The sequence below is a fragment of the Anser brachyrhynchus genome (assembly GCF_964034855.1).
Source record: "Anser brachyrhynchus genome assembly, chromosome: 6".
Lineage (NCBI taxonomy): Eukaryota > Metazoa > Chordata > Aves > Anseriformes > Anatidae > Anser > Anser brachyrhynchus.
The window spans coordinates 10,306,872-10,334,043 of NC_137700.1; the positions used below are offsets into that span (position 1 = coordinate 10,306,872).

At 36.4% G+C, this 27,172-nt stretch overlaps 1 protein-coding gene across 34 annotated transcripts in view; it reads right to left on the reverse strand.

The window, feature by feature from the left end:
• Window positions 1-27,172, reverse strand: part of DLG5 (discs large MAGUK scaffold protein 5) — a 170,763-nt gene that overhangs the window by 83,652 nt on the left and 59,939 nt on the right. For 33 of the 34 annotated variants that reach the window (XM_080598304.1, XM_080598302.1, XM_080598301.1 and 30 more), the window contains 15 exons: window positions 26,745-26,928; window positions 22,642-22,901; window positions 18,829-19,141; window positions 15,098-15,328; window positions 13,564-13,748; window positions 12,871-12,996; window positions 12,005-12,137; window positions 9,285-9,412; window positions 8,434-8,609; window positions 7,888-7,991; window positions 7,471-7,563; window positions 5,551-6,570; window positions 3,257-3,395; window positions 1,167-1,311; window positions 550-671 (listed from right to left, as the gene is read on the reverse strand). In XM_080598304.1, coding sequence (XP_080454430.1) covers window positions 550-671; window positions 1,167-1,311; window positions 3,257-3,395; window positions 5,551-6,570; window positions 7,471-7,563; window positions 7,888-7,991; window positions 8,434-8,609; window positions 9,285-9,412; window positions 12,005-12,137; window positions 12,871-12,996; window positions 13,564-13,748; window positions 15,098-15,328; window positions 18,829-19,141; window positions 22,642-22,901; window positions 26,745-26,928 — 3,359 coding nt within the window. The remainder of the gene's footprint in view (window positions 1-549; window positions 672-1,166; window positions 1,312-3,256; window positions 3,396-5,550; window positions 6,571-7,470; window positions 7,564-7,887; window positions 7,992-8,433; window positions 8,610-9,284; window positions 9,413-12,004; window positions 12,138-12,870; window positions 12,997-13,563; window positions 13,749-15,097; window positions 15,329-18,828; window positions 19,142-22,641; window positions 22,902-26,744; window positions 26,929-27,172) is intronic. The other variant, XM_080598303.1, reaches the window with a different exon arrangement.

Genomic DNA, 27,172 nt, shown 5'->3' on the forward strand with positions numbered 1-27,172 from the left:
CAAAAAAGTATTACATAATTTAAAATGAAAGAAATTCTACAATGTTAAATATTACTGCTATAAAGCATATGTTTTCTTTGGTATTATTAGGACAGGCATAACCAATCTTAAACATCAATCAAGTAAACATAATTGTAACTTATCTTCCAACAATACAATTTACATTAGGCCATTTGTCATAATTTCTTTGTTCTGCAGGCTCTCTCCTTCTCTCTTCACCTCTCCACCTCACTGAATCTCAAAAATACTGTCACTAGGCCTCCCACACCTTTACGAGAATACTTTCAAATAATAAGAGGCATCTAAAGAACAAGTTTGCATCACTCACAAATAATATTTTAAAGACTATACAGGGTGAATTAAACAAGGCTACTTCCAGGAAAGACCTTTAATCATAAAACTGGAAATATGACGCAAATAAACAGGAAGCCTTTTAGGCTTTGCCAGCTATAACAATCCCATTAAGCATGTACTTAAGGAATTTTCCATTCATTACTATTCTCCAAAAGGCAGGAGTGTCACATGAAATAAATCATAAAAGCAAGTTACCAAGTCTTGCACTGGATGGCAAGGAATTTGAGCCATGAGATGCTCTTGTACGTGAATTTTCAGAGTAATCATTGGAGTGTTTATGACTTAGGTCCAAACTCAAACGACCTTGATGCTGAGCACTACATCAAAAGCAAAGAATAGGGCAACAGTCAGAACCAGGCAAAGCATCTCAGCAAATAGTAAATGGCCACACAATTTTGATTATCCTTATCCTGAGTAAAATAAATGTTCCCCTCCTTCCCACCTCCTAATTGCCCCACTACTTTATGAATTAAGACAAGTGAGAGAAAAGAGCCTAAACTGCTTTAAAAAGGAAAAAAGAAATGAGAGGCTTATTTTGTTTTGATAAAGAAAAAATATGAATTAGTTCATTAAAACAAGTAACTTCTTACTGAATATTAGCCCATGGAACAGGACAGAAACCCAAAACATCAGTTGCTGAAAGCAAGGTGAAAGCAACTAGCACATCATTTCTATGTAATAATGGTATTGAGAAGTCTGGGTCAAAATAACAGACAACAGCAGTCTTTCACTCTGCACTATATAAATCAACTACCAGAAACAATTTCATCCTAATGTAAATAAGTATTAAGGTGATATCAAGCTCAAAATACCTGGGATGCAGATGTTGATGGCATATTTGGCTGGCGACTGATGGGCAATTGTTGGTGTGAACTCTATGGCTCCATGCAGTATAGATGGGATTTCTCATGACCGCAGTTACTGCAGGGCATGGTGCTAAGCTTCTTGGTACAGTACCTGTTTAAGATGATAGAAAGACATTCTTACTAAAATTAACAGCATATAAATTACAGATTATATTTATAATATGTAATTATATAAATATTTAATTTCTGCATATATGTACATGAATCTCTAAGTTTACTAGCATAGAGAAGAATACTCAGTATCATTAAACACCTTTTAAGTAGTACATACATACATAAAATCTGGATTATAATTTTGTAATGAGTCAATAATAAAGTGCCTTGGATTACAAAACAAATAAAATTTTCAACATCCTTTTCAAATGCACTGCTAACTACAAGATTTCATCTATTTTCAAATATTAAACTTCTTTATACAACAACGAGCCTGTTTTTCTCTCCATACAGTCAAGATTTTATTCAGTACTTGAACTATGCACAGCTAAAATCATCTTGTTTCTGTTCAGACTCCCACTTTTGACATGTCCTATGGCTTTAGCTTGTAGTATTCCATTATTTTATTATTCAAAAGAGTTATTACTCAAGCTGCTCATTCAAGTACACTCATCCTTCAGTATTCTAAATCTATTTGACCAATACCCTCTTCAGTGAGTTGGTAGCATAGCATACAACAGCAAAAACTTATTCTCGTTTCAAGACAGAATCATACCATATAATGTAGGTTTGACTTGATTGGGTTATTATGCAATCAAGGATACCATGACAAGATGACTATTTTAGGAAGAAAAAACTTATGATAGTTTTCTGCTCTCTCTCAGTGAGAAGGAAAGTGAGATAGAAAAGAACAACAGAAACCAAATAGCAGAAGCTTCTTTAAGCTGAGACACTCTTGAGTATGTCTTCTGAGACAGTCTGAAGCTGTCCATTCTTCTACACACACTATTCATTACCTTCTCCATTGTCTCCAATAAGAAGTACTCTAGAACCTGTGGCAGCTTGGGACTTGGCAAAGAACTGAGAGTAAGTTCATAAAAATCAATATTGTCTTGGTTTGAACATCAAGTGTCATACGCAACTGCTGGAGCACTGAAAACTGAACAATCCATCTGGCCACAAGTTTACCAGGTCTAACCAAATGCATCTTGACCAGTTCAAAGCAACCAGCATACAATAGCCTCATTAGCTCCTGAAGCACTCTGCTTAGCCCATGCCAACTTTAAACCAGCTAACAATTCTAAATTCAATACCAACAACTGATTAACAGAGACAGTAAGTTAACTGTTTTCTGTTTTACATGTGAGCTACTTCTGAGTCCCCACTTCAACAGTATCTCAAACACACTGACTTTTAATCTTTTATTAAGACAGAATAAGATTATAACCAATTTGGGCATTCTATTTGAGATATTCCAAGCATTTTATTTCCAATAGGCAGAGTTTGATACATAATACTTCCTGAACACCACTTCTTTTTTGCTTTAAAATATTTCAGAAGTTGAGCATCCAACACTCAGGATGCCTTCACTTACTGTTCACTTTCAAAAACCTTGGACATCTCATTTGTCTCCCTAACGTACAGGCTATACCTCATTCACCACTAAGACATTCAGAACTCCTTTGCACACAAATAGATGAAACAAATCCTTCAGCCAGGAGCTGTTCAGTTTCCTTCACGGTTAAACAGATTTTACTTCTTTATAGTCCAGAAAACCAACACACCATGCTGAGATTACAACAGACTACAAAAATACATTTTGCAATTCATGTTTGTTCCTCAGTTATCCTGACTGATAGGGACAGATTCCTTGGGGCATTCCTAGGAAGTAAATCTGAGTTCTTATCTAATCCCAGGGTAGATATTTAGAATATAGTAGTTTAACTAAGCATACTTCTGGAATAAAATAATTCAGAGGGGGAAATTTTGCAGTTATTATTCAGAATATCAGAAACACAGGTCACATTAGATATATCTGTGACTTCAGCATAAAGAACCATACCAACACTTTATATCTTGCCATCCACATCAGTGTCACGCACCTGATGACATGCTTCCAGTGTATAAGGTGGAAGACACAAAGCCATCACTGTGCCTAGCAGAACGTTTTGGTGAATATGGTGCCCATTCCTGTAGCTCTGGAGACAGATGCTCCTCACTGGCTGGAGTATACTTCTGCACCTACGTAAACATAGAATTTGATTACAGGCAGTTGGAGATTTAGAAGAAAATACCCGAACTCCAAAGGCAGTAAGCAACTTCAAACTTCCTAATGTCCTTCCACAATGTGCTAGCCATCACTTAAAGGTGTAACAAGAACTGACATTTTATCTTCCACTGATATTATTAACTCCTCTTCCTGCACACTGCCGTTATATATTATTTTGTCGTCTTTTTAGGCCCGTATTTGCAACTTATCTGATATATTTTCCTTCAGAACAGTACACTTAAGTTACATTTTTTATTACTGTTTTCACAGGATATTCAGCTGTAGATCTCATTCTGTTCCTTTAGACATTATTGCAAGTGTTGCCAAAGGACACCTGGCTATCGTGCCAGAAACTGTTTTCCTCTAAGCCTGCACTGTCAGATATATGTGGAGCAACCTCTCCTCAATATAGCAATTCAGGTTGAGGAATCATGCCAATTTGTTCTCTATATAATAAATAGACACTGGTGAGCTAAGAGACATGAAAATAGCTCAGATATTGACAGTGATGCTACGAAGCTACAAGTTCAGGGTTCAGCATGCAGAGTTTACGTATTTTGAAACACACGACATAGAAGCACGACATTAAAGGATGTAATAAGTGAAAAATGGTTACAATTTTTTATTTTTTTTTTTAAATCAAAGTAGTATTTTAATTATACAAAGCTACTGACAGTATGAAGACTATAAAGTGAAAAGAATCCTTCTTAGAACCAACACTTGAATAATACCATGGGTGTGTTAGTAACCGTACTACCTGCTACTCAGGGATGAAAATGCTCTTGAACTTACTATTTTACCAAACCACACAAACTTAACAGCATATATACACGCTATCAATGTAATTGATGCCATCCAATATGGCTACAAGTTCAGCTACATTACATATTCTATCTACATATTTTAAATATTATAGACACTACTTCAGTAGTGAATACATGTAGACTATACACTACTGTCACACAACCTAATGTAGTCCTAGTGCACAAAGACCATTCCAAAGTTATTTTCAGAGCTATTGGTGTCTACTCTGAGGCAGAATACCACCACTGCTCTCTAGATAAGAACTGTAGAGTTAAAGCTCTACCTATTGTCTTTGAGGCTGAGAAGAAACTAGAGAAGGGGGAAAAAAATCATTGAACTTGATGTTAATCTAACCCCAAAAATGGAAATATGCTAATGCATCGAGTAACCTTAAAAAAAACAGTAACTATTACTGTTAAATTCTGTTATACATTTCTTTTCAACATGGACCAATATCTGTATGATTATTCTGGTATGATCAGGTATCGGGGAGGAGGGAAGGCCAAGGATATGACAATGACATTTTAAGTCATTTTGATGTTGGTTAAATACAAGGAGAAGTGACTCTGAAACTTGAGCCTTCAGGTAGCAAATACAGGTAATATTTTTTCTAACTGAAAGAAACCAAGATGAAGGATCTGAAACTATATTACTAATTACACCACTTTGTATAATGTGGTCAGCTAAATAGGCTAGTCTTCCTAGACCACGCACAATTTTTTCTCTACCTAATCTGGAAAGAGATGACACAACATCTCCAGAATAAGATTTATTCAAACAAACAATAGTCCTATTTTGAATAATGATGTTAAATCATATTTTTATAAACGATCTATCTTAGCAATGTGACATGCCTAATGCCCTATCAATTTGAGATTACATTTACAGACATGTAGACATATAGAAAGACTTAGAAAAAACACTACTGAATTGTATACCCTTTTCCACTAATCAGTACAGTGTGCCAATGTAATTTTTGTAAAACCTCAGAAGCTTTAATTTCAGCTTTTCTAAGACTGCCTCTTTCTATTTATTTATTTCATGTTGTCAAAAACATACCAGAAAGAGCCCTGATCCTCCATCAAGCAGCATTAAAAGTCAAGATGTGGCCACTAAACAGAAACCTATCATTCTATTAGGTGACTTTGTATTTTTTGATACTGTGAAATGACAAGTGAGTCAGGGGTAGCTTCTCAGGGGACTTGGACCTTGAGAACGGGCTATGTTTCCCCTGTAAAGGTATGCAGCTGGCTACCCAAAACCACACTTCTGAAAATACTCATATTGAAACAAAAGGCAGAAACCTTCATATGAAAATTCTACCTGAAGAGCAGGATTAGGAATGGGCACAGGGGTCATTTTATGTCTCAGAGCAGGGGCTGATTTTGGCCTTGGTCTTTTAATCTCTGGCTCTTCAACTCTTTGAAAGCCAATGTCATCTTCACAGGATTTCCTTGAAGACAGATGAGTGCACTCAATTCCCTCATCACGATAATAATGCCCAGTGTTCCTGCTGCGCCCCTTGAGAGTAGCTGAGTCCTGCTTAAGTGCCAAGGAAACCGGAGCTTGGGCAGTGGCTGGGCTGGTGGGTGGTGATCCAGTTGTTACTGTAGACTCAGATGCAGAGCTTGCCTGCTGTTTATGTTTAAATTTGATAGAGTCACTTCTCTTAGGAGGGGTTGGAGGAGTTGAAGCCACTTCAGCTTTTGATGGCTGAGGTGAATGTCCCGTCACCTGATTAGGAGAAAGGTACTCCAGCTTCGGAGGAGTTGGTGGTCTTTTGAACGTATCAGGATCAAAAATAGATTTCCTTTGTTTTGGCTTTTTATAAACAGAGAACTTTTCTGTTTCTGTTGCTGAGATATTAACCATGACTTTTGGCCAGGTACCACCACTATGCTTAGCACCATGTCCTTTGTCAAATGTGGTCTCGACCATCATACAGTCGGTTCCCGTAGGTTCATAAGGCAGCCTCTTGTTGTCCAAGTCAACAACTCCATAGCCTCGGTCCCCATATGCCTCTGGGCTGAAGGAACTGAGACTGTGTTCTGAATTACTGTGGCAACTGTGCATTGTGCTCCTGTGAGAGTCTACTCGTAAGGTATTATTAGGGAAGGGTTTGTGATCACAAAATGAACGACTGCCCTGATCACTCTGGTCCTTCTTGCCATCCATGATGTCTGGATTGAAAATGTCAGTTTGTGTTGAGCTGTTGAGTTTAAGATTCCTTTTGTTTTGGGCTTGTATCTCTGATGCATGAACCCTACAATTTGATATTTTTTCTGAATCCTTCAGATTTTCAAATATATTTTGACCACTCCAAGATGAACTCTGAGGAAAAACCTAAAACAAAAAACAGAACCATATTTTTACAGCTGATTTCTGTTTAGTATGAGGCATATTCTAGTCTCCTCGATTTACCTCAACCTGAATATAGATGTACATATGCATAGATAATGTTGGGAAAACTTTAATAAAAAACTTGCAGATTTAAAGCACAGATCGTCATATAAAATAAAGACCCCCCAAAATTGAAATATTTCTAAAACAACCCCAGAAGAGCAACTCCACATGGAAGTGGATGCATCAAACTAACTGCAAAGGGACCTCCATTCTACTTATACTTCTGTTAGGTTGTGCTTGCAATCATCTTTCGTTGCCCATTGCGCTTCACACATTTTATCTTTACAGTTTCTTAAAAACTCAATCTCTCTGGAGCTGGAATTGTTGCTGACTAAACCGGTGTGACAGGCCCAATATAATGGGATTCTAACCCCAACAAGCTAAGCAGAATAATATTTTTTTATAACATTAACCTTGAAAAAGAAAGCCTAGTACTTATCCCTGACGACAGAGAGAGTTCAATTTTCTGTGCAACTTCCTTCTAAGAGTAAACCTTTCTGTAGTCAGGAGACAATTAATCTTCCATGCACAGAACTGGTGCAGCTCTGAAGCAGAAAGCAATAAAATAGAAGCAACTGTGCTAGGAGTCATTCCACGTGACCAGCAAACAAATGACAAAGAAGAACAACAAATAAATTTTGTTTCCTACCAGATGCCACAACAGCCTTAGTATGGAAATAACTATTAAGTGTACTACCAGTGAAATACAGCCAGATGGCCCTATTTATAGCAGAGACTTTCCCATGGTGATATATTCATTTTTAACACACACTTCCCTTAACAACTAAGACAAGTCTGTCAAAGTTCAAGAAAACTGCAAATTGAGCTTTTCTTACTCACCTTCATCAGTGACAGGGTAAGAGAATCCCTGCAGTTTCGTAGCAAAGCTTCACATTCAGTAAGTGACTTATTATCTAGTGCAATGCCATTGATCTACATGTAAAAAAAAAAATCACAACAGAGATAAATAAAACCAAAATGGCAGGTGGGGAGCATCTTAATGTACCAATGTACCATCTCTGAGACAAGAAAAATACTAGTTCTACATGCATGTATGACTTAAGTCTGGTTGACCTTGCCCTGTTCTCCACTAAAAGCCAGGTCTCTTGAATAAATTTTTCTATTCCTAGTAGAGATGCAATTTAATAACATTTTTTTGATTACATCAGCACTTACTCATTCGTACATCCACAGTTATCTTCTTCTGTTTCACAGAAAGTTCATAAGGAAAAAAAATTACAATGTATTTAGACTTACAGCAATTATTCTGTCTCCCACAGAAAGGGAACCCTCTTTGGCAGCTGGGCTTCCAGGCACAACAGCAGCAACAAATACTCCATTTTCTAGGCTGACCCCACTTTCTGAAATTCACAAAATAAACATGAATGTACTCCTGCAGTTCAATTATCTTGCTCAAATAACTGCATGATAACCTGCCTGCATGAGAAAGAAATGTAACTACCAAACCAAATGAGCTTCTCCATTACTGAAATTCCTTTTAAAGAAATAAGAAAACGCTGTGTGAAAATGGGGATTTGGAGCATCCCAATATTTAATATAATCAGGGGTGACTGATGGTTTTAGTCAAATAGAACTAAGTATGAAAACAAAGGTCAAGATACTTAAGGAAGAATCCTGTCATCAATATGCTCAATTCCTAGTTTGCTAGATACGATTGATTCAAATGCCTATCTAGGAGGTAGTAATGGGTTAAATGGGATTTAAACAGAGGCTCAGAACATGTACCTTTATTTTTGGTTGTATGAACATGTACCATTTACATCCAGCCTTTATATCCATTACCTTTATGCCCAGAAACATTGATGTGAAGAGGTGTTATCACTCGCCCACCTAAGGACTTCCTTCTTCGAACCACCATGTTAATAACACCTCCTCCATTTAGAACAGCTTTTATAACTTGCTTTTTATCCTTATTAGTAAGATCCACATCATTTATCTTCAGCAACCAATCATTCACTCTGGCAGAAAAATTCAAATAGAGAGGTCAGTATTCCAAAGCATACTTATCTGGACATTGCACATAAATAACATCCATGAAAAGGGATGCAACATAGCTGATATCTCAATATGCTAATCCTTAATTATCTGGAGTTATCCATTCCTTAAAAAGCATTAAGAAGTAGCTAAGTGAAAACAGTAACTTAATTCTAGTCTGCTCTTCACTACGAAAGGGAAACCATCAAATCACTGATGAGTACTCCTTATTTAAAAGGAACTCTTTGAAAGGAACAAAGTGTTTAAGACCCTCCTATTGAGGATAAGAACAGAAACAGGTTTCAAATTATACTTGACCCCTAACCAAAAGCTCACCTTCGTCTTGCCCAAAATTTAAACAATCAATTCAAAGTTTGAAGAGAAAACGAACAGAGTAGGAGAGAGACAGAGAAACAAAAGATAGAAGCATCATTTCAAATCCTGGGGAGTTTCAAGGGACAAGTCAAAAAGTTTTTAATTTCTGTAACACTTCTAGGTATTGGTTTTGTCAGTGTCATTTCCTAACTTACATTAATATAGTACACATGTCAATGACAAAAGAAGAACTTGAAAAACAGTTAATACTGAAGACTTTTCACAATATGCTCATATTTAGTTTATGATCAATCAAAGATGTATCTTCCAAAGTAAAGCCTTACCTTAATCGACCATCCGCAATACTTCCTTTGTCTACTTTGGTAACAAAGATCCCACAGTCTCCAGGGAGGTATGGTTCATTCACACCTTCTGCCACATCGAAACCAAGTGCTTTCAAGTCCATATCGTCCTAATAAATATTATTAACAAGTGACTCAACAGCACTGCCAACCCACATGTCTCTGTCTGTTAATAAGAGGCATCAGTGCAAGCTTGTACTATGCCCTTATATTTACAGGATATATCCATTATAGTAAGTTGCTGCATTTTGTACTGCAACACAAGCTCCCTTTTTCATCAGGTATTAGACATTCTGCATCATTAGAAAATTGATTCTCCCTCAGATTAAGGCTGAAATAATGCACTAGCGGAATTTCACAGAAGAGAAATGAGAAAGCAGTCGAGCATGGGAGAAAGCACTTTCAGAAAGCACCTGTTTTTAGGCATGATTCTGGATGTGTCATGAGAGAAAAAGGGTACGTTCACCAAGAATGGGCATCACTTAGGAAGAAAAATAAATACAATTATAAAGTAAAGACAACAGTATTGCATCTCAGTGATGAATTCAGAAAGAATATGCTTTGGTATGGGCAGAGACCACAAGTAAAAAGCAAAAAAAGTTTTAACATTATAGGAGAGTGATTCTAAATATATGTTAGAGATAACATCCTCCCAACCTTTGTCAAAAACAGGTAATTCTCAATGTTAAAAATTATAAACATCTTTAACAAATCAGTCATTGAACTAACGTGGGAAGTGTTAATTTAGTGTTCATTTCGGTAAATGGGAAGGTCACTGCCAAAAAAAAAAAAGAAAAAGTTGGCCAAAGCGATAAACTGATTTGTTACTGTTATTTTCAATGTTAAATGATACACTTTAAAAAAAAATTAGGGAACTCTACTTGAAATCAACTGGACCAGAATTATACTAAAATCCTTGTGATTCTTCCAGGTGTTCTATGTAATAAGCAAGTTCACAGGGAAGAGAGTGAGGCTGCTACAAAATAAAAATGGAGAGATCATAGAATAATTGCACAGCCTCAGAGCTAAGTGAACATTATTCCTCTCTATTTTGAGTTGAGAAGTGAATATTATTTCCCTGTTTTGAGCTGAGTAATTATGCAGAACTCAGGCATAAGCAGACAGGTGAGGCTGAAGTGAAAATAAAACCATGTAGACTTATTTGACTCTATAATCTCCATCCAGAAATTCAAATGCTGATAAATCAGCAAGATTTCCCCATGTATCTAATCAAGGTTGGCACAACAGCATTATTATAATTTTATAACAGAAAGAAAAAGGGAAGGCAAATTCAAATGATAAAGTCTACACTCTTGAACTCAGTATCGCAAACATTTAGAACAATTTTTGAAGTAAATAATAACTAAATAGCTGTAGATGAATAGAAAATTCATCAGGCCACTTTTTTTTTTTTAACCAAAGGTACAGCATACATTGGACTTGACAGTTAATTTTCCATATAATTAAAATATGAAAGTATTAGTTTTCAGTTAAAATAGATAAGATGGCATTGCATGAAATAAGTCAGCGAAGAAGCCGGCCCAAAGAGATGGAAAACATGGTGAAAAAGGAGGAGATGTCCTGGAAATATTCTACAAGTGCTAGTCCTGATGAACCAGCATTAGTACTTGATTCATATTGTCTTTTTCAATATATAATAATAATAAATATTTTGAGTGTGAAAATAGGAATGTATTAATGATTCTGTTGGGATGCACCATCAGAACAAAAACATTGCAAGAGTATTAAAAGCATAACCCGAAGTACTGCAGCAAAATAAAAGAGATGTGATTTGAAAGCATTCCATTGCTAATTTGGTCATTCAGGATTCAACAAGAAATTCAAGTATGATTAAAAGCTGTTTTAGTTGAAACAGAACCTGGAAAACCACGTGTAACTGTTGTCAGTCAAAAAGGACTATTAGCAAACAGCGTGACACTGCAAACAAAAATTTCAAATAGAAAAGCATACACAACTAGCATACAGAGCAGTGAAATTTAAATTCTAGACTGCAATGAGGAAAAATAAAATGAAATGGAGTAAAGTACTACTAGGATACGAAAAGGATGTAAAAGTTATTTAGAACACTAAATAAAAAAATATATATATATTAATATACCAAAGTTGAAAAGGCATTTAACTCTTTCTACAGAGAGGGAGATTAGCACCCCTTCATCGCAGATGTTTAAGCTGAAGAGCAATGTTGCACTAAAACAGTAGTCACGATGAACATATTTTAAATTTTCTAACCACCAAATCTAAGCAAAAGTAGGTGAAATAGCTTCATGAAAGAGCTCATCTATCCTGTACACAGGTAGTAATTGATCTTGCCTATTACAGTAGACATCAGTGTTTCTATCACGTCTTAAATTTTTCCTGCTTTAGCATTGCCATTTCTGTTATAAATCACCAATTTAAAGAACAGAACATTTAACTTAAAAAAACATTTTTGATAGTACATGGTACCCGAGTATCCTGCAAGATGTTTTTACTTATATACTGTATGAAGACAAAGCTATAGTTTGTATGTTAACAGCTCGTTTTTGTCAAGTTTTTATCTACGTGTTACCACAAATGCATGCTTCCTATCGCAATAGAAAACTTAAAAATACTATTTTTCATCATACATATTATCAAGATGTTGCAGTCGACTTCAAAACTACCCAATACACAAGACAATCCAGTTAGTATCTTTGACTTACTCTGTCTTTTTCAAATTCTACCACTTCTGTTTCCCATTCCAGAGAATCTGTGTCTATGGCTGAGTCATGGGAACTATGAGCCATCAATTGACGGAATCTGGCCTCCTTTTCCAATTGATTCTCCATCTTCTCCCTAGGGAAAGAAAAATATTATACAGACAAACCTTTTAAACAAACTGATCCATAACATTATAATTATGAGATAACTTGCATTTTATATTCTAACTCAAAAGTCCAAGGTGTGCCAAAAATTTGTCCCCTGCTTCCATCTTTGCAATATCCTTTGGCTACTATCAAATAGACTTTCACTTTCTATATATCATGCTAACTCTTCCTTACATTTTTTGCATTGTTTTTAAATGATTATAGTGCACAGCTCGATTTCTAACATGCCTCCCTGACAATGCATCTATAATTTACCCTGAGATGAGCTGCATCAGTATGCTTATCACAGATGGGGCATGATAAACACCAGAAGGAAAACCTCTACCATAACACACTGAAATGACATATAATGCGGGTTTTCTTTACATTATTTTGGAAAGACAGTGAGAATACAGTTGGGAAGAAGTAACGTGCACTTAATCCAACTTCAATGAAAAATTCCCATATTGCTTAAGTGTATTTACACAGTACAATCTTTAAAATCTTTGTCTCAGTAAGATAAAACAGTTGAAATTTTAAGAGTTTGAATCCTGTCAGTCACAACAATTTCCACAGTAACTAAAAACATAAGCAGTGTTTCAACATAAAAAGATCGTGCTGCCAACAGGTATAACAACAAACAGCTCATTCACAGACAGAGCTAATGAAGCAAAGTTTTAATCACAAAGATTCCATGCAGTTCAATTATTTCTATAACATACTTCAGTTCCTTCAGTTCACGCACAGCATCATTTTTCTGCTTTCTCATGTCGTCCAGATTGCGAAGAGCTTCAGCCAAGTCACTCACAGCCCGGTCTCTCTCTCTCCTTAAGTTGTCACACAAAGTCCTTCAAAAGTAAAGGAAACAGTTTCAAAATAACTCAGAAGAAAAAGCTTTAAGGAAAAAAAAAAAGCTAGTTTTTAAGGAAGAGCTCATCAGAATTACTGAATCTTTCTTCACCCTTTACAAAACTTTTTTTTTCTTCTGATCTTTATACTAGGAGAAAAAAATCCGATAAAAGTATTTTCCCTTATTCTTTACATGTGCAGTAACAAGTATGTTAGGTACTTTTTCTGAAGTGTTCCCATAGGTGAAGAATTATTTGCAAGACTATAGCTATAACAGAGCGTAGTATAATCAGGCCTAGAAGAAGACATGATTTGTTATTCTTTTGTAGCAGTGCTGCTATGCTCTTAGGTATTTACTGGAGACACATTATAAAGATTAAAGTACAGACCAAGCAAAGTGTCTGGTAATATGCCCTCAACTTTAAAGAGCAAACAAAAAAACTGATAGTGCAGAAGTTCCAAGAAGTTGATACAAGTGCTAGCAAAATCCATTATATCCTAGAATTGCACTGACAGCACACAAGATGTTACAAACATCGCTCATGTACCATTTAACATGTATTTACCGTATACTTTCCCTTTCTGCAACGATCTTATCCCGCTCTTGAAAGGCCCAATCTCTCCTACACTTGGCTACTTCTGCTTCCTGGACAGCTTCCTTTAGCTCTTGTGACATTGCCTCATATTGTTTCCGAAGCATTTCAATTTCTTTGTTTGCTCTTTCTATGTCTAGTGTAGCAGAATCTTGTATCTAGAAATTAAGAAACATAGATAAGGACAGTTTTAAATATGCACTCAAAGAACCTTTACTGTATGTTACCTGAACTAGCTAATTGTCACGTTTTCATGAAAAAAATCTACTTACCTTAATAACAACTTTGGGTTAAAAATTAAAAACAGCTGTAATGTATTTCATTCACTGACACACACATTTATAGGAATAAAATCTACATGAATAAGCAACCTTACTTGAAATTAACATCAGTGAACATTTCACGTTGTATAATGTAAAAAACATTGCGTGCTTTTATCCTGTTCTGCTTATCAGACAAAAATCTTCAAGGACATTAAGCAATTAGATACACTATTATGAGCAGTTATAATACAGATTTCCTGCATTAGTGTCTACTATTTACTCAGGGACAAGTAGATGAAGAAGGTCAAAAAAGTTGCAATGTTTCTTGTTTTAGATAAAAATTTAGATAAGAACTCTTCTTAAGCTAACTTGTTCCTCTACCATTCACTATTTTGAACGAGAGAGATGATGACAATGGTAACACAGATGCATAAAGAACACCTGAATTTTGCAGCACAATAAGCAGAAGTAAACTGCAACGGAAAACGTGGTTTAATTGCTTCCACAGATATTCATTCAGGGTTGGCAAATCCTGACAGTTAAGACTAAAAACTTTTTGTACTGATAAAGGGTTGGTTAGTATTCAGTAAAAAGAGAACACGTATTTCATGAAAAAAATCTGCTTTCATATTAAACAAATCCATATCCCTTTTTTTATTTCATGAACATAAAAGTGATGATACTATGCATTTTCAAACTAAGTTATATGAAAGCATTTACAATTGTATGTGGATTGACTTTTACTAGCTCACACAGGATGAGCACCAGTAAGAACTCATCAATTTTAAGAATGTTACTATCCATACACAGAAACAGATAGTCTTTATAGTAAAAATGCATGCAAATTAGAACATTTACAGTCATTTTATTTAACTTCCTTTGTCAATTATTAGAGATTACTAACATCCTGAGCAGGTCACAGGCATGAACAACACGCAGTATAGATGGCAACAAGCCTACCAGCAGGTAATAAGCTGCCTAGGAACCTGCGGGGTTACAACATTATATTAGCTTCTTGTTATTGTTCTTTTTAAAAACAAACTTAATATGAAACCTGACCGTATTTCTTGCCAATACGAAGCTCTGTCACTACTTCTTAAAGAGAAATGCACTCTATATGTAGGCACTCTAGAGTGACTCTAAGCAAAGGGGGAAAATAACCTATGCGGCCAGATCTTGATCAAGTCTCATGAAAATGACCCTTTGAAACTAATAAGGAAAAATAAACTGAAAACTTGCAATACCTGACGGGCTTGATAGTATTCCCTTAGTAGATGGTCTCTCTGGATGATAGCTTCTGTCCTCTCTTTCCTGGCAACATCTCTTTCTTCCTTCACCGTCTCTATATCCTTGCAAGCTTGATCAAGTTCCTTCTGGGCCTCAGCTTTGTCCTTCACTTCATGACAGTATTTTTCCAGCAACTCATTCCTCTCACAAATTGCTCGATCTCTTTCTACTAGAGCTGAGTTTAGCTCCTAAAACAAGATCCATTGTTTGCAGTAGGTTAAGTACAGAAGGAAATAGTTTATCTTTGCAAATGGATATACACTGACACCCTAAAAATCCTACAGAGGTGGTCACCAATTTTCTGAAAAATGGAAGCAGAACAGTACTGTGCTCACATTACATACAAGTAACGACTAGCAAAGAATATTAAGTGTGGTGCTACAGTTATCACAACATCACCAACATGTCTAGCAAAATGATACCACAGAACAAAGAAGATATGCATGAAGTGGCATATGTGTCTCATGACTGACTCAGAGTACGGTTACTTGGTGCAACTATGCAGGACTAGAAATAATATATTTATTTTAAGGTGTTACTGTAAGAATGAGGCATTGAAAAAGTTAAATTTCAGACTGCTGCATTTTTAGATGGTACAGCTTTCTAAGAGCATTCAGCAATGGCTGAAGTCCTTCTACATACAGGCACTCTTTCTGGCTGGAAATCATTGATATTTTGATCTCAAGAAGATTTAAGACAGCTGGTATCTGAAAGGCAAAGAAAAGAAAGGGTCCACATATTTCAAGAGAGAAAGGCACCACACAATGAAGTGACAGTTCTGTTCTACCTTCATGGACAATTTGCAAGGAATAAAATTGAGAATTTAAAACATGGAAGACCATTTTATTTTGCAGTACAAACATAGTTGCTCTTGAGCAACGACAACTAATTAAGGTTACTCAAGCTGTTAAAACATTGCTGTGATGGTATTAAAACGGATAATTTTGTGCTAGAGTAAGACAACTACTAGAAATCATGACTCGCTTTGTGAACTTCAAACATATCAGCAAATCTCAATTAACAGAGCACTTCAGTTGTGATTTTTTTTTTTAACTGAAGAGAAAAATTCCTAACCCATACGGTAGTGCAAACAAATTTCAGTACTGTAAGCAATGTTTTGCACAGCTTAACTGTAGTCTGTATCAAAATGTGCGTTCAAGTGTATGTGCTAAACTGCTAAACTTACAGAAAAATATTAAGTCTTCTAACATGCAGCAGAGATGAAAGTCACCACAGTATCAATGCAGATGGAAAGCTGTCAGAAAGCCCTTCATTAAACAAGAATTTAAAGTACTTTGAAACGATTAAAAAAAAAGTATTGCCACAATTTAGTCCAGAATGCTTGGTATAAAGTGCGTGTAGAAGAGCAGCCATTGCCTCCAGTGGTCAGTAGTAAAATTTCACCTCTGTCTTTTTCTATGACGTTTGCACAAAATTACAATGCTACAGCACAGGACCACCTGCTATTTGGCACTGATTAGTACAAACACTGTTTTGACACATTACAGTGCTTTGGTTTCAACAGAATTCTGAATTTGTAAAGAAGTCATACGTTTGAATAAAGTTCTCACATCTGAAGACAGTGCAATCACCTCATACAGGATAAAACTCAACAGGCCTGTTAAACAGAAGGGAAGGCTGACTACCAACGAGATAAAACAGCATATTCTTAAGGATTTGGTGGAGTTAAAAGTTATGCCAAACCAAGGACATGACTGGTGGGAAGGGGGTGGTGGTGTTGACATCTATAACATCTGTTGATATCTATAACATCTGATCCCTAGTTTGGAATTTAAATATCTAGGTAAGAAATGGACTCACCACCATCCTTCACAGTAACTGCTCAAGATGTAATGCTTAAAAATCAACCCCTTCTCAACTTCAGCAGCTTTTACATTTCTTCTATATGCAAAAGGTATACTGGTATAAACAAGCTTCACAGGAGAAACTACATTTAAAACAACCTCAATGCGCAAATCCCAATTAGTCAGTGGACGCAGGGTAACAGTGCGCGTAAAGCTGCTCTACATCAGAACAAGAACACAGCACAGTGAAGTAAAATTCGGCAAGCATCGGACTAGTCACTAATAGGAAAATCCCACTTATGTAGGGGCATCTTGCAGGATACTATTTCAAGTGAACATATCACTTGATGAATCATTTTTTTCAACCTTTCTTACATATGCCTTGCCAGAGCTACAAAATCCCTTCTGCATTGAATGCAACTGCTGCTAGCCAATACAATGGGACACAGAAACATAACTGTTCACAAACACAAGTCTCATAGATACAGGAAAAGAAAAAAAGAAAACTTAATACCAATATTTTACACTATTTAGCACATAACAGAAACAGTTATTTCTGCTTTCTGATGAGACTGTCTAGGGGGTAAAGAAAAATGCATGTCTGCCCCCTCTCAGCATCTCACTCACCAGTTCTAGTTCTAGGCCCTTTTCCGTTCTCTATCAACCACCTGTTCAAGATGGTCATCCAGAGAGAACACCCATTGAAAATTTGTCATCTCCTGCCTATTAAAGCACTTAGGAAAATTACTCATAGTGCCATGACAAAATATACAACAAATTGGAGCAGGCGTGCAAAGAAAGAACTCATGTCCACTGTCACCAGTACTCCTTATATAGCTACCCCGATTCCAATGAAATCAATAATTTCCTGTTGGTTTACTGGTTTAGTTTGATTGACTGAGAGTTAGATAAAAACCTCACTCAATGTAAAAGCTCAATTCCTTGGCTGGCATATATACAGCTTGGAAAGTTTTGAATTTTTAAAACCAGAAAATATAGTTATTTTTTAAAAACTCTGATGCCATATGTCATAATCCATACTATGTCTCTCAACAAGGGTGTAATTTAAAAAAAGCTCTACGCCTTGAATTTTCATAAAGGGCATTTTGTTGAGTTGTAATGCTGTGGGGAAAAATATAGTAAAGTGAGATTCATAGGCAATGGAATACATTTGCTTTTATCGTTTTCAGGCCAAATGAAATATTTGTAAAGCAAACATTGAAGTGAATGCATTTCTGCTGAAATGAAACCGAGCAGCAAGCTGTGTTTTAGGTATCTTAACAGCATTGTTGTAACAGTGTTGTGTCATTAACATTTCAAGAACATACTGCTGAAAGATATGAAGTTCAGGTTTCACACACTTTAAGGCATGCCTCAGTTCAAGAGAAATATATCTTCAAAATATCCTCTAACTCAACGCAAGGCAGAAGGAGGGCAAATGAGTAAGAATATGCATATCAGTCTCAAAAATATTTATGTATTAATGCAAAGCCTATGCTATTTTATCTATCATGTAACATCTTAAATCAGGGTAGATGGCATCCTGTGGTTCCTCTAGTAGTTGTTAAAAGTTAGAAATAATGGATGTTTAGACCTAAATCTTTAGAGACAGCATTACTTGAAAACGGCCTACGAAACTAACTTGGAAAAGGATGAATTGGTAATACACAGAAGAGCGTTAAGTCAAGCAAACAACAAATTTCAGCTGACATGCAGTCTATTTAAACATGGAAACTTAAAACGGATTGCTGTAAGGGAATGTGAGCATGGAATTTCCTCTTTGCAGTGCATTCGTATTTTCCACCAGTTGGTCATACATTTCCAATTCTAGCACCAATAACGTATACTCATTTCCCTTCCCCATCAAAACAATAGCTTAGTACCTGTCTCAAAGCTTCCATCTCTTCACTAGCCACTCGTTTCTCCGAAGAGGTGTTCTTCAGTTTGGACTCTGCAAGCTCCAGCTCTGTTTGAAGCTTATCTACCTCTTTGATTACCTGATCTCTCTCACTCATTATGAGGCGGTATTCATTGAAAACTGAATCCCTTTCTTCCTTGTATTTTTCTGCATCCTTTGCTGCTTTCAGCTGCATTGTTTTGAACCTTGTCACCTCTGACTGTAATCGCTCCATCTCTCTCTGCAACTCTTTGTTTTGTGCTGTGGCGTTGTTTAGTTCCTGCTGTACTGACTCAAATCTAGAAACAAGCAGAAATGCCAGTAAGATACTTATTCCTCACTTTCTCTTTTATATACATTAACGATTGTGCTGGATAACCAAATGTATCCATTGGTAAAACACAACTGCAGTAGATATCTTAGACAATGTACAGTCCTACAAAATAAAAGTTACACTAATTATTGCTTTAGCAATATTATCATGGAAGGCAGAACCTGTTTGAGGAACTGAAAAAATCCTAGAAGTTAGAATTACTTTTAATTATGAAAAATAAAATTATATTCCATTATTCAAAAAAGGAATACAAAAAAAATAATTATTTAATAGCACAAGCTTAACCTTATTTGATGTGTTGAGTTCTGATTATCTTAGCAGGTACTTCCTTTCCCAACACACACTCCCAGGCACGTGGCAAGAAGAGAAACAAATGTAGAAACCAGAAAAAGACCCAATTTCCACATGCCCAGATATATGCCACAAGATTGGTATCAGACAGGTTAGAGGAGAAATAAAGCAGGCTTATAGTTAAAATGCAAACAATGGAACTAAAACGGGTAATTCGAACATGCCTATTCATTTTAATCAGTAGGTCAGCCAATAAAACTCAAATGCAACACATCTTTTAAGATGTCTTTTTTTAAAAAGATTGACGCAGATGGAAAGCATATGTACTTGAACATTACATAAAACGTGTAATTTCTTTGTAGGTAGTAATTTCTGTATTTATATTGACAAAGCATTTTTACAAGTGGAAATGAAATTCCACATATGAGTTCACAAATGAGGCTTGAAAAGGAAGTTGCTCTCCCCCCACCTCATACTGTTTAAGTGCGATTGCATGTCTAATCCAGCATGTTGCCTGACCTTTCCCCAGGGAGAGCTATAAACCCAATTTCAAATATTCCCTTGAAAGCCTCATTGAATTCAAAGGATTGCCATAGCATTACTGAGGCATCTGCCAGTGATTTCAAAACCATCTCCCTGCTCCTTTCGGGAAATTCTTCAGTCTAACAGACCATCAGGCTGGCAGTACAGGACTCCTAACATTACAAATTATATATTTTTTCCCCTTTCTAAACTGTGAACATGAAGATAAAAAGAATATACTTTACGAGAAATACAAGGATATATAACAAATTTAAGATAAACTATGTCAAACAACCTCATTGCCATGTAAGAACCCACACATTTGAAAACTATTTGGGAGTCAAAACAAGGACAACACTGGGAGGACATAGGGAAGAAAGAAAAGGAAAATGGCAATTTCAGGCAATTTTTGCCAAACCAAGGAGATGTCACGAGTAAGGACAAAAAAAACATGATAAGCAGACCAACATGTGGAAAAACAGACGCCTTTAGGAAAGCAACCATAGGGAGGAAGGACAGTCTCTGCCATAGAAGGCCATGCTATATTAATATGAAATTTTATTATATATTAATATATATATATTAAATAGTGATAACTGAGGAAATCTTGAAGTTCTATCTGAAACACCACAGTCCTGCTTTACGTTGCATTGTCTCCTAAGAAGGAAATACAGGCAGCTGGATCACATTTTTACAGATGCCTTCTGCAGAGAAAGACCAATTGCAAAAATTGTCATCAATAGGTTTTAAGTAGCATGGTTTGTAGCAGTAAGAATAGAATTTTTAAGTAGCAACTAGGGCGACCTGCTTTGTCTTCAGTATAGTCAGACTATGGGCAGATCTTTCTGAGTGCCACAGCCACATTCAAAATGAAGAGAGAGACATCAAAAGTAACATTTGGCACACAGGAATTCGCCTGTTTCATCTGCAATATATTCACTAGGTCAGTCATCTTGGTAGAGTTCTTATGCTGTGTATTATTGCAACAACTTCATAGATAAAAGAAAAATGGCTGAACATTTACGATATTTCTTAGGGCCAGACTCATTCAAAAATGAGAGCTGGGACACTAAGTCTTGTTCTTCCTGCTCTCTTTAAAAGCAACTGGTTTCCAGTTGGTATTACTAGGAAAATGCAGTGCTGCATTTTATGACTCATTCATAATTAAACTGCAAACTCATTGAGTCTTGTATTCTGAGAAGTACACCCACTCAATACATGTATTAAAACTTCTTGTTCACCTAACCAAATACAGTCTTGGTTATGCAGAAAGGGTATAAAACATAAGACTGAGTTTCTGTAATTAGTAACCAGTACAGAGAAGTCCAGACCCAAAGTCAACCAAATAGACAGCATGCATTCCTGAAGTGCAATCATAGTAACTTAGTTGGCTCACTGGTTCACAGGAATAACGAGATCAATCCTGACATTCTTAAAACTGACCTTTGCTCAATATCAAGCTACATGTTTTTTTCAAGAAAGGGAGCTAAATCACAAGACCGTAATACAAACACGTTGAGCTTCTCCATGTATTATTATTAGTATGGTTCCACTGTCTGCTAATAGTACATACATAGGGCTTTTCCTCACTTTCAGGAATCCATGGCAGTCTGAAGTTACAGGTCGGAGGTTGGACTAGGTGATCTTGGAGGTCTCTTCCAACCTAGATGATTCTGTGATTCTCTAAATTATTCTTATTACACATACTCTTTCAACTTACTAGTTAGGTCAGAAATATGCACATGCTATTCACAAGTATATTATCTATGCTCAATTTCATCTTTTAAAACTACTACAAGTCTATGAATGTGGAAAACAATACTTTTTTGGCTTTGGTCGGTGGCAGTAAAAATATTCTCAATGCCTATAGATGTTCTTTGGACTCCTTTTGCATATTAGCATTCATCCTACCCCATATAGTTATCTGTAGGCTCAGTATCAACCAGGACCAAAGAGAGGTATGGTGTGACACTGTGCCCTTCTGATTTGGCATTTGTGGTGCTCATAGCCACAGCATCTTCCTGGTGAACCAAGACCTCCAGGTAGCTGCAGTCAACTCTGCTGCCAGCCTGAGGCCCTGTCTCAAGAGTCCCCTATGGTCAGGGACTCTTATGTCACAGATGTTAGCTTGAGAAAATTTTCATTTGCTGATCATCTTTGGAAATTATATGCACTTTTTGAATATTTTTTTTAATATCTCTATAAAGATGCATATGCCATTGGACTCATCACTCTTTGAGTTAACTTGGAACACTAAACCTGATGTTTAATAAAGCTTTGGTTGTGTTTTATTTTGCTTTTTGATGGTTTGGCTTTTGCCTTTTTTTTTTTTTTTTTTTTTTAACTTGAAGGGCAGAATATCCCTTCTTCACATGAGGTAAACAATGGTTAAAATTCCTCATACAATTCCAAAACTCTGATCTGGAAATCCTTTTCTCAACAAAATTCATTTTCTCCAAATAAACATCCCCCTCACACCTTCTAGGCCTTCTAGAAAATCTTATACAGAAACACACACTTACTCCACACAAAACTAATACCAGAGAAAAACTTTAGGAAAATATTAGAGATTTTACCACAGAAAAAATTTGATGCTATATTAGGAAAGACTCTGCCTTCACAGGGTATTCAAATATCAAAAACTTATTATACCTTCTGAGAGAGGATGAATATTGCTGTTGAAAATGAATTGCTGTGTCCCTTTGCTTCATTAACATGTCAATCTGTTTCTGAAGACGTCTGTTCTCCTCCTCAGCCTGCTCTAGACGGCTAAGATCTGTATTGTGACTTGCTATCTTCTCATTGTACCGCTTCCTTAAGGCATCATAATCCTTCTTCACACCTTCTAGCTTGTCCATTGCTGTATCATAGAGCTTATTTAATATCTCTGATGACCCGTTTTGCTTCATAACCTCAAAAAAAAAGATAGAAACTTTGTTAAATTTGAGCTGTAAAGAGAGAAATAAGTACACATCTTTTCACTTCTCATCAAGGGAACATGATTTGTTTTTACTTGGTTTTCACAACTACTGTCCCCTCAGGAAAAAAAATCTGTATTTAAGTAGTATTCAGACAATGCAGCGATGAAATATCTAGAGAAGAATCTTGACCTTCAGACTAATAAAAACTTCAGTCAGGAATTGTATTGATAAGGTGTTTTAATCAGTCCAATATTTTTATTAGGACTAGGTATAAGAATATAATAATAGAACAAAAATACACCAATTTTAATGATCATTCTTTTTATTGATTAAGAAAACATGGAGCTTCTCCTTAGCGTTACTGCTACTCTAAGCATCACTACATCCACTTCATTTTAACTGGAACCAAGTCTGCTTTATCACAATTTAGGGTGCATAAATGTGTACATCTCTCGAATGGTAATTGCTATCAACATTTATTAAACTCACATAGTTTTCGAATAAGTTCTTAGTTTGAGCAACAAGTAACTTGTTTGGTGGCCGTGCTGATAGCTGTAATCTAGGAAACGACCACGAGGTGGCACTGACGACAGACTGCCTATATCCCAGAGACATACACTCAGGCATGTATTTTAATATTCATGCAATATTTCATCTGAAAATAACCCACAAACGTTCGAGTTTCAAAAGCTATTCATAAAATATTAACAGGGACAGAAAATCCATTTAAACATCAATAAAGTCTGACCAGAACCCTGGTTTCAATTAATTTGCATTTAAAAAATCTCGCTGTTAAGTAGCAACGTGCATTACAAATAACCAGCAACAACAAAAAGCCATAAAGAACGTCAGCAAATCTAGTCCTTCTACCTGAAAAGACAGAAAAGAACTTGCACGAAATTAAGACTGACTTTTTTTTTTTTTTGGTAATGTCATGCTTTTTTTCCCCTCCTCTTTTTGTACTTTAAATTGAAATTTGAACTTTATGTAGTGGGAAGAAATAGGAAGGCTCAAGACAGAAGTGCCAGGAATTTATGTAAGCTTACCATTAGCCTACAATTCATTAGCCTACGTTCCCAACTAGCTGAAAGGGGGTGTGTGTGGGTGGGTGTGTATGCATGCGTGTCTTAAAAAGTTGGGGAAAAAAAAAGACAGAAAAGCTGCACTTTATAAAAAGTTGCTAACAAACAGAGTAACCACTCCACAAATGAAAGTCAAATAGACTTCAACCAGACTTGTCTTTTAGCCATCTGCTGCAGAGTTGTGATAGCACAGATTCAGTACACAGTTGGAACACACTTTCCCCACTATGCACACATACACCATCTCAGTGACACTTTCAGGTACTCTTTGGCTCCTCGACTTCTTTTGTCTTACATTCAGAGTAAGTACCAGTGCCTGACCACAGAAGAGCGTGGATGCCTGCGGACCAGAGACAGCTGCCACCATGCAGAGACTGCCCACTTTGTGCGCTGCTCACTGCCCACAAGCAGCAAGTAACAAATTGGTACTGTCAGAAAAACGCTTCTGTACAGAGGCAAAAGAAGAGAAGTTCTTCATCCTGACACTGGTCTCCTTTAGCTAACCAAGGTACATAAATAAAAGCAATGAATCACTGCTCATAAAGTGGTCCTGGAACAAGGCCGGACTTTGGGGAGTCTCACCAGCATGGCTGATTGCACACAGTTCCACGTCCTCATCAGCTTCAGCAGCATAACTTGCACAGAGCTGGGCCCATGATTAGCCAGCGTGCTTCACTGAACCAATTTAGAGAAGCTGAAGATGCTGATGTTGCCTCTTATTGAAGAACATACTACTATTCTGTGTAACGAACTGTAGGCATATGTAAAGTTAGATACTGTGTTGATTTATATGTGCTTGAGTGCTGTTTTTCCTGAAGAGTACTTCCCAAAGCATATTTAAAACAGGTTTGAGAATGGAATATTTGAGAATCCACACAGAAGCAAGCCACTTCTCACTGCCTAAAGCATACATATATTGGTTTTTTTTGTTTGTTTTGTTTAAAATGCTGAATAATTAAAGAAGGACAAATATACCAGAAAGTTGATGAATTTTATCATTAATTTGCTAACAGGTTTCACAAAGGAGCAAAGAAATACCATAAACAGGAAGCAGGGGAATAAGGAAAGTCTCCCATTCAAAATCCCAGTATGAGGAAAAGTAAATAGTCCCAGATGGGCCAAAGACGATAGCTATGGCAACAAGAAACATTGTGAGCTGCAGAAACATAATCTGGTCAGCTGCTAAACAGCAAATCAATGACAAGCCCACACTAAGAGTAACTCAATCAGAAGTTTATGCTCTCCAAGGCCACTGAGATGCTGTTTTGCTACAGCCTGACAATGGAACAACACTTCAGAGATCAACATAAACAAAATCAGACTAATTCAGATGAGAAGTGGCACAGACAAGATAAAGAACTTTGTGCCCCTTCAAGACATCAAACATTATTCACTTGGACATGCTAAGAAACAGAGTTACACGACTTTCTCATTGAGTGTAACAGATACTTTTCTCTAAAGGTCTTATCATGATGTTGATGTGAGAATTTCTTTCAATAAATACTTAAAACAATGCTTGAACCTCCTTTTGTGCTGCAAGACAATTTCAGATTTCAAGACAGTCTAAAAATACAACAACCTTCTCTTGAAGGTTTTACACCTCTGCTTTGCAGACTGAGAAGCTGATGCACAAAACTATTAAGCCATTTATCCAGGTTAACACAGAACATTTACATGAAACAGCCATTTCTGCTACACAGAACATAACCCACCTTCTGAATGAAGTCACTAAACCACTTCACAGCACAACTGTCAGAGGACGGGGTCACAACCAAATACTAACCTTCATTCCTTTTTGCACTAGCCCCAGAACACCTCCGAAAGTGCTACTCAGCAATACAGCTTGCTTTGACCTTTGCCCCTCCTACCCTAGCAAATAATTATTTTTGTTTGCATAGGTTTTGCTTCTGAAGCCTCGTGTTTGATTTGCAAGTTTGCCCTGTGAATCAGCTTACACACAGTTAAATGGGATATTCTATTTAACCATTTCATGTTACTGTAACTGTTTTACCTTAATGACCAGACTTCCAGATGTGAACGATGGACTTGATAGCACCAGTTACTCCTAACTATTCCTCTTGACTTTCTTTCTCCAGAATGTGCAAGCAACTTTGCTCTTGAGACAGCCTATTATACACAGTACTGAAATGCCCGCTTCTTCCAGTCCTGAAGAGATTGCCTTTTTTTGCCTCAAGTTCAAAAACATTAATCAATCTGTAGCTTTGTTTTAACTCAAGTGTCTGTGACCCTAAATAAGCAACCTTAGTTCAATCATTGGCCTAGCGTTTAAGATGTCACCAAAAATAAAAAAAAGGTCACTTTTTTTCTGTGACACTTTGAATAAAAACAAAAAGAAAAACAGCATGCAAGTTTAAAGCTAGCCCCGTCCTATAAAATACCCGTTGAAAACAGTATTTTTCATCTCTTAGCAACTTCAAATTAGGTTTTTGATCCCTCCTCCACCTACTTAATGTCACCTACAATATTCATCACGTAAACTTAGTTCTTCTCTGCATCAAAATTTCTTCATACTATTTAATATTCTACATCCCTTGTTCTTTCTCCATCTAGCCACAGAAGAAAAAAAAATCGCATTCAAGATCTCATGCTTCACATTTTACAGCACTGGGGGAAAAAATATGTTCTAGACTACGTGAGACAAAATCCAGCAACACTACATCTTTGGTTTTATTAACTTATTTACCAAAGGGAAAGCTTACAACTGCTTCTAGCATTTGCATTACAAGCTTACCTGCTGCTGCTGGCTGCGTAGATCTGTTATCTCTTTTTGATCCTCGTCATGAAGTCTTTTCATTTCCTCACATGACTGCTGGAGATGATTATGTTCTCGCACCAACTGTGTGTTTTTCCTCTTCAAGGTATCCATGTCCTCCTTCAGCTGTGATTGGTCACTCAGCAGCCGACTGTGCAACGTGCTGTCATGGCACACAGAAAATATGCTCTTAGAGGCAAATTTGCCTAGACAGATTCTTGTACTAACTAGTTTCAAGTATGAGTTTTCTACCAAGAAAATAGATCAAACTAACTCGATTTTTCTAATTTGAGTATTCCAAGAACAAGACAAATCAGATAAATCAGAGAAGAACAAATCTATAAGTATAAAAAATGTTTAAATATACAGTAGTACTCTTACACAGCATCAGAAGAGATGATGGACCT